General features: G+C 35.5%; 4 protein-coding genes across 6 annotated transcripts; all 4 read right to left on the minus strand.

The window, feature by feature from the left end:
- Positions 1 to 413: 413 nt before the first annotated feature.
- On the minus strand, positions 414 to 5,606 carry LOC108205781 (chaperonin 60 subunit alpha 2, chloroplastic). Of its 2 annotated transcripts, XM_064091123.1 has the most exons (10): positions 5,420 to 5,597; positions 5,135 to 5,303; positions 4,327 to 4,448; positions 4,037 to 4,244; positions 3,783 to 3,928; positions 3,043 to 3,349; positions 2,560 to 2,810; positions 1,684 to 1,884; positions 1,302 to 1,358; positions 1,006 to 1,131 (listed from the first exon to the last, which is right to left on the minus strand). In XM_064091123.1, exons 1-9 carry the CDS (start codon positions 5,471 to 5,473, stop codon positions 1,344 to 1,346), a joined length of 1,473 nt encoding a protein of 490 aa, XP_063947193.1. In that variant the 5' UTR covers positions 5,474 to 5,597; the 3' UTR covers positions 1,006 to 1,131; positions 1,302 to 1,343. The 2 variants fall into 2 exon arrangements, with proteins under 2 accessions (XP_017231343.1, XP_063947193.1); XM_017375854.2 differs by lacking the exon at positions 1,302 to 1,358 and having other exon boundaries at positions 414 to 1,131; positions 5,420 to 5,606.
- A 717-nt stretch (positions 5,607 to 6,323) lies between these two features.
- Positions 6,324 to 8,798, minus strand: LOC108206709 (glycine cleavage system H protein 2, mitochondrial). The gene is made up of 3 exons (XM_017377099.2): positions 8,638 to 8,798; positions 7,306 to 7,565; positions 6,324 to 6,639 (listed from the first exon to the last, which is right to left on the minus strand). Exons 1-3 carry the CDS (start codon positions 8,711 to 8,713, stop codon positions 6,511 to 6,513), a joined length of 465 nt encoding a protein of 154 aa, XP_017232588.1. The 5' UTR covers positions 8,714 to 8,798; the 3' UTR covers positions 6,324 to 6,510.
- A 754-nt stretch (positions 8,799 to 9,552) lies between these two features.
- On the minus strand, positions 9,553 to 13,580 carry LOC108207682 (pentatricopeptide repeat-containing protein At2g35130). 2 transcript variants are annotated; one of them, XM_017378122.2, is made up of 8 exons: positions 13,444 to 13,580; positions 12,413 to 12,600; positions 12,059 to 12,291; positions 11,495 to 11,744; positions 11,207 to 11,352; positions 10,689 to 10,894; positions 10,469 to 10,593; positions 9,553 to 10,324 (listed from the first exon to the last, which is right to left on the minus strand). In XM_017378122.2, coding segments are annotated over exons 1-8 (1,734 nt in total). In that variant the 5' UTR covers positions 13,446 to 13,580; the 3' UTR covers positions 9,553 to 9,740. The 2 variants fall into 2 exon arrangements, with proteins under 2 accessions (XP_017233611.1, XP_017233618.1); XM_017378129.2 differs by having other exon boundaries at positions 13,330 to 13,450.
- A 460-nt stretch (positions 13,581 to 14,040) lies between these two features.
- LOC108227902 (protein EXORDIUM-like 7) lies at positions 14,041 to 16,381 on the minus strand. Its single transcript, XM_017403296.2, has 2 exons — positions 15,080 to 16,381; positions 14,041 to 14,608 (listed from the first exon to the last, which is right to left on the minus strand). Exon 1 carries the CDS (start codon positions 16,049 to 16,051, stop codon positions 15,080 to 15,082), a length of 972 nt encoding a protein of 323 aa, XP_017258785.1. The 5' UTR covers positions 16,052 to 16,381; the 3' UTR covers positions 14,041 to 14,608.
- Positions 16,382 to 17,351: the final 970 nt, after the last annotated feature.

The following is a 17,351-nucleotide window of genomic DNA, read 5'->3' on the forward strand; positions in this document are numbered from 1 at the left end:
TTGTGTTATTTTATGATGATTTTGCTAATAGGTTTTTTATCCTGGCAAATGTAACTTTTATCTGTACTTCTCAACAGCTCTAAGCCTCTAACTTTGTTTATCATATTTACAGATGCATGTATAATTTTGTCATTTTTAGAACAATTTATATTTGCAGGTGAAAAAATCGCTTTTAATAGGCATGCATTAAACAAAACTGCAGAAACATTGATTTCGAAATTTGAACCTGAATATACAACAGACATTTAGCAAAAGACCAACTAGTTTTTGTTCTAGCAAAACTTAGAAATTTGTAAAGATGGTTCATAGCTAACAATTAGTTGAAGGAATGACTAACCAAAAATGCTATATTACTTGACAGGCACAGGCACAGGGTCGGAACATATACTACACCGACTACAACTGAATGCATATTAGATAAATATAATTTGCGAAAAACAGAAGAAACCAGCAATAATGATTACTGTTAATGCTTGGTGTATTCGGGCCCAAGGGTCGGGTGTTAATATGTTCACAGCATTTTCAATATTACAGGTAAAATTTCTTTCTATACCTAATTAACGTAGAGGACGTAAAAACTTCCCAAGTATGAAACATACAAAAACCGACTCCCACTAGTGCTTGGGATTCCAAAGCACTTTGCTCTCTGACTGCCAATAAATAACAAAGTTGGTACCTTTTCATCCATCATCCATCTAGAGAAGGATATGACTGCTTCGTCTATGTTATACTGTGCTAGTTTTAAGCGTCCGCCAAGCAGCAAAGTGGAGTATACTCATATGTATCTCTACTGTACATATTACCCCTATAGTTTCTACTTTTCTGATTCTCTGACGAATTTTCCTAAGGAGTTATTCCGGGAACAAGAGGAATGGGTGGTTTTGGAGTCTTTATCTTCTCCACCAGTACAGCTTGAGTGGTCAAAATTATACCAGCAACGGAGACAGCATTCTGAAGTGCACACCTTGAAACCCGACATGGATCAACTACTCCAACAGCAAGTAGGTCTTCATATCTGTTGTTCATTGCATTGTAACCTATTTGCCACTCAGACGCCCGTATATTGTCCACAACTATATCTCCATCAACTCCTGCATTAGCTGCTATCAATTTCGAAGGTGCAAGAAGTGCCTGAAATTTATTTAATATAATAATAATAAGTTAATAGGTACACGCAGTAACTAGTATATACGATAAATTTGTTGGTTTCCTTAAAGACGTTTAGATATTTGATCATAGATATTGTATTTTATTTGACATTTCATAGATAAATATTTCATCCTTGACATATAACACACGACCTCCTTGATGTATATTTCTTCCTTGGTGACTGTTATGAGACCTCATCTCAGTTCTTTCTGCAAGTAACATGTAAAGGAATTCTAACTTAAGAATACAAACGAGGCAAGTTGCCAAAACACAGCCAGATATCGGCTGCACATTAAACAAAAATTTGAGGTTTTTTCATGAAAAATATATACATCTAAAAAGCATGATAAGTGCATAGCACCAACTCATTTTTATGCTTAATTTTTTTTTTTAGAATCTTATTTTTATGCTCATATGTGAAATATAAAATCAATTTCTTATCAAGGAAAACAGTAAGGAATAAAAATGAGGTAGGCTAACTCAATTTCTAGATGTGGAGAGTGCCCGGTGAAGGATGACTAGATAACGTCTTACCATCCCAACAATGTCAGCGCCAATTTTCTCATCTGGGTCCATCAAAAAGGTTTTTATATTGGGAATATGTTCCGAAATATGGACATATGTAGCTCCACCTCCAGGTACAATACCTTCATCCATGGCAGCAAAAGTTGCACTTTTTGCATCCTCAATTCTAAGCTTTCGGTCTTCCAGCTCCATCTCAGTATGTGCTCCTACCTAAAAACACACAGAAATGGCTTTACAAAGGCATTTTAGCTTGTTTTTGAGTAATTAATAGTAATTTCCTTCCTACAACTAATTTTCCAGCTAGATTAGATATAAATAAGCTAGAAACAAAAGTTGCATCTAACATCACTGCTTACGAGTTACTATTATCAAGAATTTATTTAGTTGTAATCAGGAAACTCTACCACAAGATACATATATATTCTTCTTCATTAACACTTTCAATCAGGCGATCCATATTTCATTACAAAGAAAAAGAAACTCTGCAGATACATATTACAGAAGGGGCATGTACCAGACAGACAACCAAAGAAACACAAGTTAAAGCTTTCTGAGGAAATTCCTAATTACTTGAGTGACCTGCTATAATAATTCCATAATCATCAAGAAAATATGACAAAAAAAAAAAGTATATCTCAATGAAAACTCAACAGAAGAAAATATTATATTTATTAGAAGTAGAACCAAACTGGTTTCGATTTAGGAAAAAAAGGTAAAAGATTTGAGTCATGGAAAAAACTTTAACAAAATCATCTGTATACTTTAAAACTAATATCCCATCAGTGTTCACAGTTGTACTTGATATAGCAACACTGTTAAGCAACTAACCGGCTGAAAAGCTGGAAAAGTAGATCTGAAAGGTATAGTTTTTATATATCTTCACACCTTAATAATAGCTACACCACCAGAAAGTTTTGCGATTCTTTCAGATAGCTTGCGTGACATATAACTAGAATCTGATTCAGCAAGATCCTTCTTTATCTGGGAAATTCTAGCATGAAGCTCAGCTTTGGTTGAAGGATCAGCAACAATGGTTGTAAAATCACTAGTTATGGTTATTTTCCTTGCAATACCAAGCTGATCAGAGGTTGCACCCTCAAGACTCAGGCCCAGATCCCCGGCAAGATAATCAGCTCCTGATCAAAATAAGATGATGTGGACTTAGATAAAGGTGCAATATTATTTGCTACTGGTATAAGCACTCACTAGACTTAGACTACATTAAGCAGATGCACAATATGAGAATTAGAGGTCAATATTTCTGCATCGATTTTCATGCTGGTAAGCACTTACAAAACTTAAGGGTGAATAAGAGAATTTTGTTGAGCTGATTCATTTTTAAAAATAGAACACTGCGTTTAAAGTCACCTGTCATAAGAGCTATATCTTGCAATAATGCTTTCTTTCCTTCTCCCATTCCTGGACATTTAACAACAGCAACATTAAGTAAACCTCGCACTTTATTCATGACTAGTGTTTCCAGCACTTGTGTTGAAATATCCTCAGCTATAATAAGCAGAGGAACGCTCAGTTGGGTTGTCTTTTCTAGCAGAGGAACAATAGATTTGACAGTTGATATCTTTTGATCGGTTACCAGCACTCTAGCATTTTCGAATTCGACAATAGCCTTGTCATGATTTGTGATAAACTGATGTGACATATAACCTTTGTCAATCTGTAGAGAAGAAAAGCACAATAGAAGTTCAAAAATTCAAAGATGGAATATGGGAAAGCTGGATTATGCCAATATAAATCATGAAACAAAGAAATGGCATATGATGATAAATCTAATTGGGAAAATTATATTGCAAATAATATCTCACTATATAGCATGACAAGCTCGTTTAGGAGTAGACAAACATTTTCATCTCTGTATAATCACTCAATTTCATAGAAATAATAAAAATATTTTGCGAGTTCCAGTTTTTACAACTTCAAATTTTGTTCCATGCGTATATCGAGAATCACTGAAAATATGGTGGCACAGAATTGAAATGTTAATATGCTACTACAGGTAATTGTGAAGGATATGACACAGCAACTCAATAAGATCAATAGATCATAATAGTACCTGACAGAATGAACGGCCAGGAGAATACACAAATTACCTTCATTCCTTCTTCTACTACTACAGAAGTTTCAGACGATGATGAAGATTCAATGGAGATGATTCCATCAGGGCCAATCTTGTTAATTGTTTCAGCGATCAGGTTTCCAATAAACTCATCATTGCCAGCTGAAATTGAAGCTATCGCTGAAACAAATATATAAATGAAAAAAGATTAAAATGTCAGCTTTATATTACCATAAATTGCAAGGACACACCAGTGCACCACTCACTCTCACACACACATTTACACACCTTTTATGTCATCCGATCCTGTTACTGGTAAACTTTTCTCTTTTAAAATTTTGACCAGTTCTTTTACAGTCTTCTCCATTCCATTTTTTAATGAAACAGGATTTGCCCCAAAAGCAACAGCAACTAACCCAGATTTAATTATTTCTCGAGCCAATATGATTGCAGTTGTAGTTCCATCTCCAGCTGAATCATTTGTCTTGGTTGCGACCTGAAGATGTGATTTAATGATTATAGGCCAAGTATGGAAATTGTTGCTTAATAAAGTAAATTGTTTGACTAGCTAGAATGACCTCTTGGATTAGCGAAACACCAGCATTCTCAATTGCATCCGGAAGCTCAATGGCTTTTGCTATTGTAACACCATCGTTAATAACTTTAAGATTTCCTGACTCTGAAAGTACAACATTACGTCCTGCACAACCCAATGTCAAAACTATTACATTAGTTTACAAACAGCATAAATATTTGGAACTTAATGTAAAATGATGCATATGTGACGGTGTTTTACAACCAGGCACAAGAGAACTCTGACTTTGTTTGCAGTTTCATTAGAAACAGAGACGCACTCACACACACATAGAGAGAGGAATGAAATTCGGGCTTCAGTTTCATTTGTTCAACACAGCACTATTTTCAAAAATTCGGGGAAACCGCGTAACAGGAAAACTAAAATCTAGCAAGATATGGAAATATTCCCCTAAAAACAATTCTACAATAATTAGTATCCACAACATAACAAAAATTATTAGCAGTTTAGCACCCACAATTCCAAGAACTAAAGGTATGCCTGCCAGGTCTTCGAACGCAGTGATTAGCTCTTTCATCCAGTAAGGCCTAGCAGTGCAGCTTATTGCTCACTTACTTTACATCCCAGTCTAATCATTCAATATACTCATCAACAAAAAAAATTAATCAAAAAACATTTCTCCCAATGGCTCAACTTTTTTAAACAAGAATATATTGCTAACAAAATTTAGGACAATTTAAATTAAAAAGGCATACATATACATATACACAAACATAATGAGGCAAGAATTGCAACTTAAATATGAAGAAAAATCAAGAATTGCAGAATCAAGAAGTCTTTAAAGGGGAGACCTTTAGGGCCAATAGTGACAGAAACAGCATCAGCAAGTTTGTTGATTCCAGCTAATAACCCATTTCTGCATTCTTTATCAAATGAAACCCTTTTGGCTCCTGCTCTTATTACACATCTCTTCATCTTCTCTTTGCTTCTCCATAGCCCACTTCTTCTTTCACTCAAATTCTTGAGTAAGATTTATTTTGACAAGAAAAGGAGAGAACTTCAGAACAAAATTGAATAAAACAAGAGAGGGAGGGGGAGAGAGAGTGGTAGAGAGAGAGAGAGAGAGAATTACATACAAAGCTTGCAACTTTAGGAGGGAAGAAGAGTGAGGAAGAGTAGGAAATGGACATTTTTACACTGTTTGAAGTGCTATTTCTCCGGAGGTTTTTAGGGGGTTTTACTTGCAGATTGACCGAGCTGGGCACCCGAGTTTCCGAGTCGGCTCAGCTGCGCAATTGCTCAATGTAGCAATGTTTATATTCTTACTTGCCTCTTCCCGGTGTCTATTTTATATTTTTATTCAAGTTTCTATTTTAAAAAATTCTATTTTTTTTCCGAGTTTACGTAATAGACTGCAAACTAAAAATTCTATTTTATTCAAGTTGAATATGTAGGTAACTTTTGTTTGCTTGGGATATAAAAGATCCCGATTTATTTTTAAAAAAAATGATTAGTTATTAAAAAATATATTATCAATTTGATAATTACATCCTGACTTTAGCAAAAATCTATTATTTAAAGAAAAAATATTTAATAAATCATGAATTTTTAGGTAAACTGACTAGTTACAATTTCCGATTTTACGTCTTATCAATCATGGATTTGTAACTAATCAAATTTAAATTATGTTGCAACACGACATTCCAATTTGTAATTCACCAAATATAATTTTGTCCAAAGCATTCACCATGTCGCTTCCAACTTGAAACACTAACGATTCATTCTAAGAAGGCACAGCTATAATTTTCATATAACATGTTGCCCGAATTGGAGTTGTGTACCTGCAATTTGGTTCTACTTCCCCAAGATCTTACGTTATTTACTTACTTTTGTCTAGCATTCAAGTATGAAGTTGTAAATGGGGGTGGTGGCATACTGTAAACATAGCCACACTTGTCCTACATAATCCACCATTATAAGACTAGACAAACAGAACAGACGAGCCCTCGAGGACTCTGGACTGTGAAAATGGTTCCGATAGGAATGCAAAATCAAGTATAATATTCTTAGGGGGGAAAATCCAACAATAAAGCATTTGCTCGTAGAAGAGGAATGCAGCTAAAACTAATCAAGAAAACAGATGCAAAAATGCATTCCTCCAACTTATACTCGAGCTGACGTGCAACATGATTTGAGGAAAAGCCGCTTTTGCCGGCGGCATGGATCACTAATGCTTTGCATCTTCTTCATCGCAGAACTTAGAGTATCCGTCTGAATCCATTAAGGATTTCAATTCATCATTGTTGCTCAATTCGACCTTTATAATCCATCCTTTTTCATAAGGGCTGGCGTTCACCTAAACAAGAAAAATAGGTCAACTTCTATGAGGTGAGCACAATACACGTAATAAGAAGGGAAACATAGTAATCAGTATTAAGAGCTTATGTGTATAGTCATTCAACATATATACGAAGATGCTGTCCTCCAGTTTCGACAGACACTAAGATCAGATCATATTACAGATTATAAAGGTTTGCATCTATTACTTCACTGTTTTACGAAGTCATGCCTTTAATGTCATCGACAATCATAATCAATTGCACTGATTTAGTTGTTTAGATGTATTTTGGCGGAATAGTTGGGAAGGTAAACTGCGAAATAATGTTGTACAATGTCATTGAGCAATTCGTTTCGAAGATTAAGCTTTCACAGACTACATTAAAAATGTTTGTTACTTGTCCACCAATATTAGCATGGCTTATTTAGCAAAAACTTAGAAAAATATTAGCATGGCATTTGAAGAAGAGGGAAATATAAGTCGAGTCTTGAGACCTACATAGCAATAAGTGTACAGTCAACCCTTGGTAAAAAGCCTAGCAGTTACCCTACACATCTCCTGTTGGTCCCATGAGGTTGAGGGTTGAAGCTCGTCGAACGCACAAGTGTGTGTATTTCAAATTCATGTAACAAACAGAACACATAAAATTAATGCAACAAATTTATTTAGCTAAAGATGACTCACCAAAGCAGGAGAGTCATTGAGCTCTTCATTGACCTCAACCACCTTTCCAGAAACAGGAGAATTGATGTCGCTGGTGGCCTTGACACTTTCAACTGCACCAAAGCTGTTTCCCTGTGTAACATCAGTTCCAACTTCGGGTAATTCAACATACACTACATCCCCTAAATGATCTTGGGCATGGTCAGTGATGCCTACAGTAGCAGAATTTCCTTGGACCTTCACCCATTCGTGTGAGTCAGCATACTTCAGATCTTTCACGACTGCAAGTAGGTGAAGGTAAAATATGTGCTGTCAATTAAATACACAGCATAACAGAGAACATCAACATTCATGGTACCTCCAAACAACATGATTTTTTTACCTCAAAAAGTGTCAATTCGAAATCGGACTAATACTAGAACAGTAAAAATCAATTACAGGAGAAAACCTGCAAAGTATACCTAAGTTGGCCCAGATGATTCTTTTTACCCACTATAATTATACTACTACACCAAAAAAAAAACTGTCATTTCGACTTGAGCCACAAATACAAGAAAATAACTTAAAATAATGTAATTCATCTTTCAATATAAACACTCACTCCCACACACATACACATAGGATATACGTTCCAACGCAAACCTATTTACTCTGCAACTAGCTACAAATCAGACGTCACAGACTGTGAGGGGGGTTTGGATCATGGGATTCCAATCCGATTAATGACAATGAAATTTCAATAAAAAAAATGTATTAAAATCTCATTTTCATTCCACCATTAACTACGATATAATCCCATGATCCAAACAACGCTAAAATCACCCTCCTAGATCATGGGATTCCAACCTGGTTAATGGAAATGCCATTTAAATATAAGAAATGTATTAGAATCTCATTCCCATTCCCGTTAACCACGTTAGAGTCCCATGATCCACATGACAGCTAAATCACCATACGAAAATCCCCATCAAAATCACTTGTTTCAGTATAAATAACAGTTTGTCGACTAAACTACTTTGCATCCGAACAAACACCTACACACACACACACACACACACACACACACACAACCAAAAATCTTAACATATTGAAACACACAAAATCCACCACCCTACAAGATCAAACCCTACAAAAGAACCCAAACAACCCAACAATCATTCTATCAAGCAAACGCCAAAAACAAGCACAACCCACTTAAAAATATCAAATCTTTACACCAAAGAACCACAGATCAAGCCTCCAAATCGACCAAAAAAAATGCATATCCAAAAAAAATTAAAAAACTTCCAAGAACATTAATAAAAAACAAAATGTAAATGAAATTAAAAGAAGGGTTGATTAATAATTGTATACCAGTAGCAAAGGCTCTGTTGAAAGTTGAGATCTTGAGGTACGAAGCAGACCTTGATGCCCACAGTCTCAGTGCCATCTTTTTTTATTCGCCCACCAAACAACCCCTCTGCTATTTTTCTCTTGTTTATATACTTGCGTACATAGTTGGTGACTAATGAATAAATTAACCAATAATTAATTGTTTCATACATATTTAAATATTTTAATTTTAATTCTATTATGCTTTATAAGAAGTTTTGCAAGATTATAGTCAGAAAATCTGTTTTTGTTATAAAATTGTTCGATGGATTGTGGATTTATAAATGTTATAATTATTGTTTTAAATATTTATCTAAACAACTTTTTCCGGTAGGTACGAGAAAAAAAATAATATGGAAATTGATTAAAAAAAAGTTACAAGGAGTAGGTGCATGGATGCTACATCTCAACAAACCTAATTTCGTGATGTAATTTGGCAAATTAGAAAGTGGTAGGGCACAGCCTTTTGCTTTAGAAAATTCAAAGATAACACTAAGTAATGGCACACTTTTCTAGCATTAAAATTTGGAAAAAACGTAATGTCCCAACAATTACATTACTCCAGCTCTTCATATTGTATTGGTTCTCAATGATGATGTATTCTTTTCTGATACTCGACATTCAGATATAGATATTTGATCTGAGTATAAAATTTATTTTAAACCAAAAGCACGTAAATTTTTCAAAATAGTCTCGGATCCAAAATGTGAACAAGTATTTATGTAGGACACTTCTAGCCGAGTCTTGCTGACATAGGTCCCACAAAAATGCAGAAAGTCATACAGTATTTCTAAGATGTCGAAAGTCATATGGTGCTTCTGAGTGAGATATACATGATGTCGCGTTTGTTTGAATGTTTTTGTAACAACAGATAGTTCTCTATAATGTTTATTTATAATATGTTACAAACTCAAATTGCATTTTCCCCTGATATTCAACACAACCATGCTAGGAAGTTGCGAAGAACACTAACCTTTCTTTAGTCTATAGACAATGTCAGATGAAAAATTCGAGCAACTGGTATATATCTTCCTTTTCTTCAACATTTCTAGTTAGAATTCTTCAGGCTGTATCACTGCTGTGGCTTAAATTGGCGAGGCGATCTTCATATCCTTGTGCATTGTTCTGATTATAGCAGTGACTTGCGCTATTTGTTCCTCGCTTGAACAAGCTGAAAGAAGTACCTTAGCTGTTCCTCCATCTGGATAACAACCCTCCGTAATCATTTCTTCAAATATTTCTACGCATTTCATGTACTGTTTCTTCCTAGAGTAGGCTCCAAGGCGAGAAGTCCACGTCTTTACATCTGGTTTTAAGTTTTTGGCAGGAAGCGAATGGAATGTCTCCTCCATTTTCTCAAAAAATCCTGCCCTGCCATATATGTTGATCAAAATGTTGTAGGTACTGATATCTGTGAGATATGGGCCGTTTTCCATGGCGCTTAAGACTTCTTCCATCTTTTTGAACTGGCCTACTCGGCCATACAGGTTGAGCATACTATTGAGGACAAAAGTATCAGGCTCCACACCAGATTTATGCATCTGATTTACAAGTTCTTCGCATTTGGGTACATTACCAACTTTGGAGTAGGCTGATAAAAGAAGCATGTGGGACTTCATTGTTGGTGTCATTCCTAGCCGCTTCATTTCTTCAAAAACTGATTTTGCATCTAAAACACGGAGAAGACATGATTAGGGAGAAGAATAGACCAATGTGTGTAAAGTGAAAAAACTTATGGAATAGAAACCAACTTGTGGTGGCATTACTCTTCAATACCCAAAAAAAAGAAGAGGGATTTTATTTTGATTTTTACCTTCATGGAGACCAGCTCTTCCATATGCATCCATCATAATATTATATGAAGCTCGGTCTGGTTCACACCCCATGTGCTGCATGAGAGAGAACACTTCTGCCGCGCCATAAGGATAACCAGCACGACTGTTGGAAGAAAACATTAAGCAGTGCTGAGGAAATCCTGCTTGACTTAAGAACTTGACCAGGCAAGAGAAGTCATGGCTGATTTTGATAATAACCTGTAAGCTTCCATGAGGGCATTATAAGCATAAACATCAGGTTCATACCCAGCTTCCTGCAGCTGCTCAAAAATTTCCTCTGCTTTTTCACAAAGTCCATCTCTAGCAAATGCATTCACTAAAGCGGTATATGTGCAGATGTCAGGTGTACACTTTTGGCTTTTCATTTCATGAAAAACCTTCAAGGACATGTAGGACTTATTTGCCTGAAAATAAACAAGGATCAAACGAAGAATTGAGAAAATATTGGTCTCAGTTGTAATTCTCTATTTTTTTGGTTGACCTTGGTAATATTTCGAACTGTAAAATTGTAGTGGCATATTCTTGATATGCTTTTAATAGACATTAAGCTTAAGACAGGAGCACATATTGTTGTGGGAATTACTACTACCTGATATTCTAGATATCTATAATCTGTACTCAAGTTGCAGAAATGTTAATTGTATTCCATTATCTGAGAACAATTTATTTTCACAAGAAACAGCCATTTAGATTACAGGTCTCATAACATGACATACCTTTCCATACATGTTGATCAACATTGTATATGTGTCGGTAGATGGTTGGCACTGCTCAGTCTTCATCCTTTGAAATATCTCTACTGCTTTTGACGTGTTTCTTCCTCTAATTAGTCCATTTATATAAGCATTGTACACAATTGTACCTGCGAAAATTACACCAATTGAACTATTACAACTGAACATCGGTGATACTTATCTATCAAGATTCAGATATTTTAAATAATTATTACAACACTTGCTTGGTTAAATACTTAAATTTGCTACAAGTTTATAAGCGGAACATACTTGGAGGAAGGCCATTTTTCCTCATCTCAATACAGACCGCTTCAGCTCTATCTTGTAGTCCAGATGTGCAGTAAGCCCTTATAAGGAGGGCATAAGTATCTTCAGTAGGGATACATCTAGCTTCAAGAAGTCCTAGATATATCGATTCTGCCTTCTTATATTGTGACTTTTGCCCATAAGCATCTATAAGCAAATTGTAGCAGATGATATCAGGCTGGAAAGAACTCTTGTACAATATCCACTCACACATCTGGAAATATGTTTAGATTGAAAGTCATTAAACAAAATAAATCATAGAATGAAAATGTTACACAAAGGGAATAGATATCACGATTCAGTTTGTTGCAGAATTTCAAATTTTGTCGTTATACATTGATCAGTTTTCTGTACCTAAACATTCGTAATACTGAAAAGCAATTAAGGACCCTTGCACTTGTGATTTTGTTTAGCATGCTTACTGTTATAGCTTAATATACAGACAAGCCTCATCGAGAAGAAGAATGGATTAATTCAAGGGGAGTGGAAAAAAGTTATAAAAATGAATTCTGATTATGTGATTCTCACCAGTATGATAGAATCCCACTTTTTGCTCATACGAAGTTGAACAGCTACACTGATGATTTCATCCCAAGTGGCATTCGTGGGAGGAAGCGTGTCAAGTGCACCCCAAATCCTATCTACGTTCCTTTCTCTCTTCAAGAAGTTGAGCATCTGCTGACCAATAGGGCTCAGCACTGGAAATATACCATCAACAAAACCAGATCCATATTTCCATCCTTGTCCTCTTAAAGAACCACCTAAGATTGATTATTTACAAAGTTCTTAAAGAAATTCGGAAGGAACAATATATGTTTATGCACATAATGTTATGCTATTTTACATATTTTAGGAACCAAAAGTGTTGAATATCGTCGCTACCTTTTTTTCTGGACACCTTTTTATGGTTGAAGTGTGTTAATTTTCCCTTTTTATCGATAAAAAGACTGTCACGTCTGGACTTCTTCTCAGTAGGCTCCTCGGTTGGATTATTTGCTCTGCATATGAAACCGCCTTTGGAAAAGTTTGCCTTAGTGACAATATAAATTGCTGCACATCTGGAAATCAACCTAAACAAAAGAAGATATAAAACAGTCAGACTAATCTGTCTGGAAACTAACTAAATTTGTTCCGCACCAGAATGGCCACCAGAAACAAGACATAATGCTATATTCTAGGATTGCTTAAGCTCAACATCTTAGAATATCGAAGCTTAAGTCCCATTAACTCGAAAAAAGCAGTGACAATGTGATGCTTAGATAATGCAGTCTTATCAAATAGAAGTAAAAACTATTCAGCCCTTCAAACCACCAAATGTAACGTTGTTGAAATGAACCATGAATAGAGGAATATAACTGCACTGTTTCCGTATCATAAATCACTTCTACAAAAATTCATTACTAGGCCACAATCATACTTAACACAAAGAGAAAAAGAAATCCATTCGCTTCGACACCATACCATGCACAGATGTACTAGAAGCAACAAAGAAAACATATACAATCAAGTACCTTTCAAGCTTAAATACAAACATGTTGCAGGACAAAAAGAAGTGTTATTAACATGCTAAATAAATTCCTGCTAAAAAAGTTCTTATCTCTGTATTGTGCACTATAACACTAAATTACACAGCTGAAATTTGCAATACATGGTTCTTAGATACTTATCCTAAGGTCAAAATGCTAGTATCATGTACCTCTAAGAAACAATCCAACAACAAAAATCTATAGTCTTAAAGATACAAATTATGAGTAAAGTATCAACTAGATAATCAAATGAAAGAATTACATGTAACATACATGGGCCAAAGTGCAGTTCATAAGCAGATACATTACAGACAAGGATAACTGGATAAGTAAATATGCAAGAAGTAGAATTGTGAAACTAGCAGGCTTGAAGATAAGAGTTTGTACATAGATAAGGCCTTGTGTGTCCTGCCCAGATATAGTAGTTGTTATAGAACTCAAACAATCTGCTCCCAGTGTGAAATGTTACACTAGAATATCTATCCACACACATGTGACATGTGTATATGTGTGTGAGAGTGTATGTACAGTAGTGTTGTTTTTAAGGTTGAATAACAACAAAAGGATATCCATAACGGTTAAGCTCAGCCATATGTGGAAGCTTGTAATATACTGTACATGAAAATTGTAATTTATTTTACGTACCGGTACAGACTATGTCGATCTTTGAAATTTCGAATCTTGTCAAAACATGGGTGAGTGTTTTAATTATAAAAATATTATTTTACATATGTTTCAGTACTTTTGTGTATTTTTCTTATAACTAAATGTTACTCCCTCTGTTTTTTTTTATATGACGCTTTGACTTTTGGCACACACTTTTAAGTGCTTTGACCGGGTAGTTAAAAATATTATTTTTTGAATTTTTTTTTTCTGAATAATAAAATATAATCAAAATTTTTATTCAGAAAAAGAAAATTTAAAAAATAATATTTTTAACTACCCGGTCAAAGCACTTAAATATGTGTGCCAAAAGTCAAAGCGTCATATAAAAAAAAACAGAGGGAGTATTTGTTTTTCTATAAATTGTAGGGGTAAATTTAAGTAACAACAGTAATTTTTGTGAGTGGGCCAAACAGGCAAGAGCTAATACAATTCTTTTCTCCTTCACTGTGGCTTCTCTGTTTTTCTATCTCTAATCCAAAGTCAACATTTCACTGAGTGTTTTTCTTCTGTTGTGGACTTCTGGTAAAATCTTCAAAGATTTATGAGAAGCAATATACTTGCTTAATTGCTTAGTACGAGAAATGTAGAGTAGGATGTTCTTAGGCTGTTCCTAATTGAGAACTGTATGTTGCAGCTCGAAAACTGAAAATCTGTTTTCATTTATCTAGTGATCAGCTGCAAATTTTAAGTATTCTGAAGGTATCTTGTGGTTTATGCATGAATCATGATCATCATACACGGGCGGCAATACCGGACACGACCCGAAACCCGATCCGAACCCGATCCAACCCCCAACCCGCAACCCGATTTACTGAGACAAAACCCGAAAATCACCTGATTGATCAGTTCTCCTATTATTCTAGATTGTGCATTCCTGTATCCGCACCTGCACTGATTATCACTTAAATTAACCTCAGTTCATTTTAGTATTGCAGAAATATATCAAGCGACTGAAGATATATTCTTGCATGGATAAAAGTGGAGAGTAGGAGTAAAATCTCCAAGACACACCATCAGAAACAAAACAGTGTATAAAAAGAAGAAATAAAGTCTTGTTAATTTTGGATGCACTGGTGCCTAATTTTTGTCGGTTCCTCTTTTGCTATAAGTCTTCACTTTTCTTCCCTTTCCAGAATTCACAACAGCTTCTTGTAAAGTGAAGACCACAGCGAAAACTTCTGGGAAATGCCTGGTAATTACTTGGATTGATCGTGATAATGAATCAAACCAAACATATCTGGTATGTAACCTGGAAGAATATTTAAGATACCTAGCGTAGGAATATGAACAACACTGAAAGTAAAGCACCCGAATTTAATTCAACATTCACAAAACAAATATGCTAAACTAATAGTACCTAATCCATAGCATTAGGTCCAAAACATCTTCTCTTTACAGGATCCCAAACCCACTGAACAAGGAACTTCCTCCCCTTCACTCCATTCACATTATACCCATCTCCCCATGAGTCCTTGTACACTTCCCCCACGAACCCTCCCCCCGCGCCTGATCCAAACACTCCCACACACAAATCCGCTATCTCAGTAGGCGCGCTTGGCTCCTCCCCTGCATACCATGCATTCACTAGCGGATTACTTGACACCTCAGCCAGCTCATGTGCAATCACACTAATCATCCCATCCACACCCGCGTCACCATTAGGCGCCCTCATGATGCTGTTGCCACCATTTCGTGGCGGATTGCCTGAATACTTAGGCCATGCAAAGGGGTAAGCACACAAGCCAGGGCACTGAGTGCCACTGTAGCCAACCCATGCATAAGGCACTGTGGCACCAACAATAATTGGAAATGTAAAATAGTGAAAACCGCAGACTTCTCTGCAAAAATCCTCAACTTGAACATCACCAGATGTTAGTACTAAATACACACCATTCTGATAATTTAGAGGCAATGCAGCATGTTTGATAATAGACTGCATTGTTAAGCGTCTCAAATTCGCCCCATGCGAGTAATGCATGTCATGAAATTCACCTGAGAGCCTGACAGTTCCTGTGATGTTGGAATTTGTCTGATCAGCGTAGAGGCGAACAGTCTGCCACCAATCCGCGACAGAAGGAGGAGGCGCGGGAGAAGAAATTGAATAAATGAAATCTTTGATTGTAGCTTGATGGTTCCGGTTCCAGTTTCCATACCATATAATGTACAGATTTATGGGGTAAGCGAGAACCGGACCCATGTGATATTGCAGGTTGACAAGATCAGAAGAGCCTTCATAATTTTCAGGGTCTTGGAATTTTTGGTAGTTCCATGAAAGAGCTAGAGAGGCAGAACAGAAAAAAGAGAGCAGAAGCAAAGAAAATCTCTGCATTTTTGTGTGTGGTAACTGGTAAGGAGTAGCAAGTAGCAACAGTTACATGAGGTTTGTTATATAATGAGAAATATAAGAATATTAGGCGACGTTGGGATGTGAGAATGAGAATCGTAAATAAGAATGAGAAGTATGAGAACCGGTATATAAGGGTGCGGAAGAAATGATTTGACATCAAATGAGAATGAAATTCTCATTTCATATCACGAAATGACTAATCCAAATACCAGTAGATGAGTTTTTGAGATTCTGATTTCCGCTAACTCATAACCAATAACCATGGACCACTTCTTGGATTCTTTGTTTCTTTTAGGTTATTGTGATTTGTGGGAAACAAAGGCCTGTGACTAATGATGATTAAAGAGAACTTAATTATGGATTACTTTCTGATTGATTGCCATGACTCATAATCAACACTTTTTCTTTGTTTCCCATGAAATTTTATAATGCTGACATGACATATTTGTCTGTGTAGCAGTATAAAAGATTTAGTAAAAGCATTGGGATCATGAAAGAAATATTTTTGTTGCATCTTTAGAATCATAGTCAATACTCAATAGTCATGGCACAGGATTGTGTTAGTGAAGTCTTACATATTGTGCTCATACAGATAGACCAATTCAATCAGCTAATAATTCGAAATATCGAGCAATGTTTTGTACAAAATCTTTTCATAAAAAAAGATCGATGTTTCGCATTTCACGTTTTAGTAATACTCCATCAAATTCGTTATTTCGTGAAAATAAAGAAAAAAAATAATCTGTTTTGTAATCGATGTTTACTTTTGATTATAGTAGGATCTTGATTGAAGGGGGAGATTTTTCACTTTCAATATTGCCCTGTGCTTAGCAAAAAGCTATAGAAGATAAAGCAACCATGTCCATGTGAGTGATGCCTTTTTATTATTTCACCCTTTTGGAAGACTCTTACCACTCGTTAAAATCTTTGACCAACTGTCCAACTGCCATTATTTTCTTGAAAATCTTACCCAAAATCTCATGAAAAAGAAATTTCTCTCTTAAACTTGACTGAAAGTGTCGGTCATGAAAATTTTATAAATTTTTAAAAATAATTATATTTATACTTAAAATGAATTTTCAAATATTATATTAATATCTGAGAATCAAATGTTCAATATTCTAAATCTAGGACCAGTGATACTTTTATGGGGTCATTAGTCAAATGATGTTGTCTAATTATTGTTGAGGATAGGACTTTTAATCATGTAAAGTTAGGAGAAGTCTCATGTGAGGTGCAAGCTAGCAGGCAAGAATCTTCAATCTTCACCATTTTTCAAGGA

This window comes from Daucus carota, chromosome 1 (genome assembly GCF_001625215.2).
Source record: "Daucus carota subsp. sativus chromosome 1, DH1 v3.0, whole genome shotgun sequence".
Classification (NCBI taxonomy): domain Eukaryota; kingdom Viridiplantae; phylum Streptophyta; class Magnoliopsida; order Apiales; family Apiaceae; genus Daucus; species Daucus carota.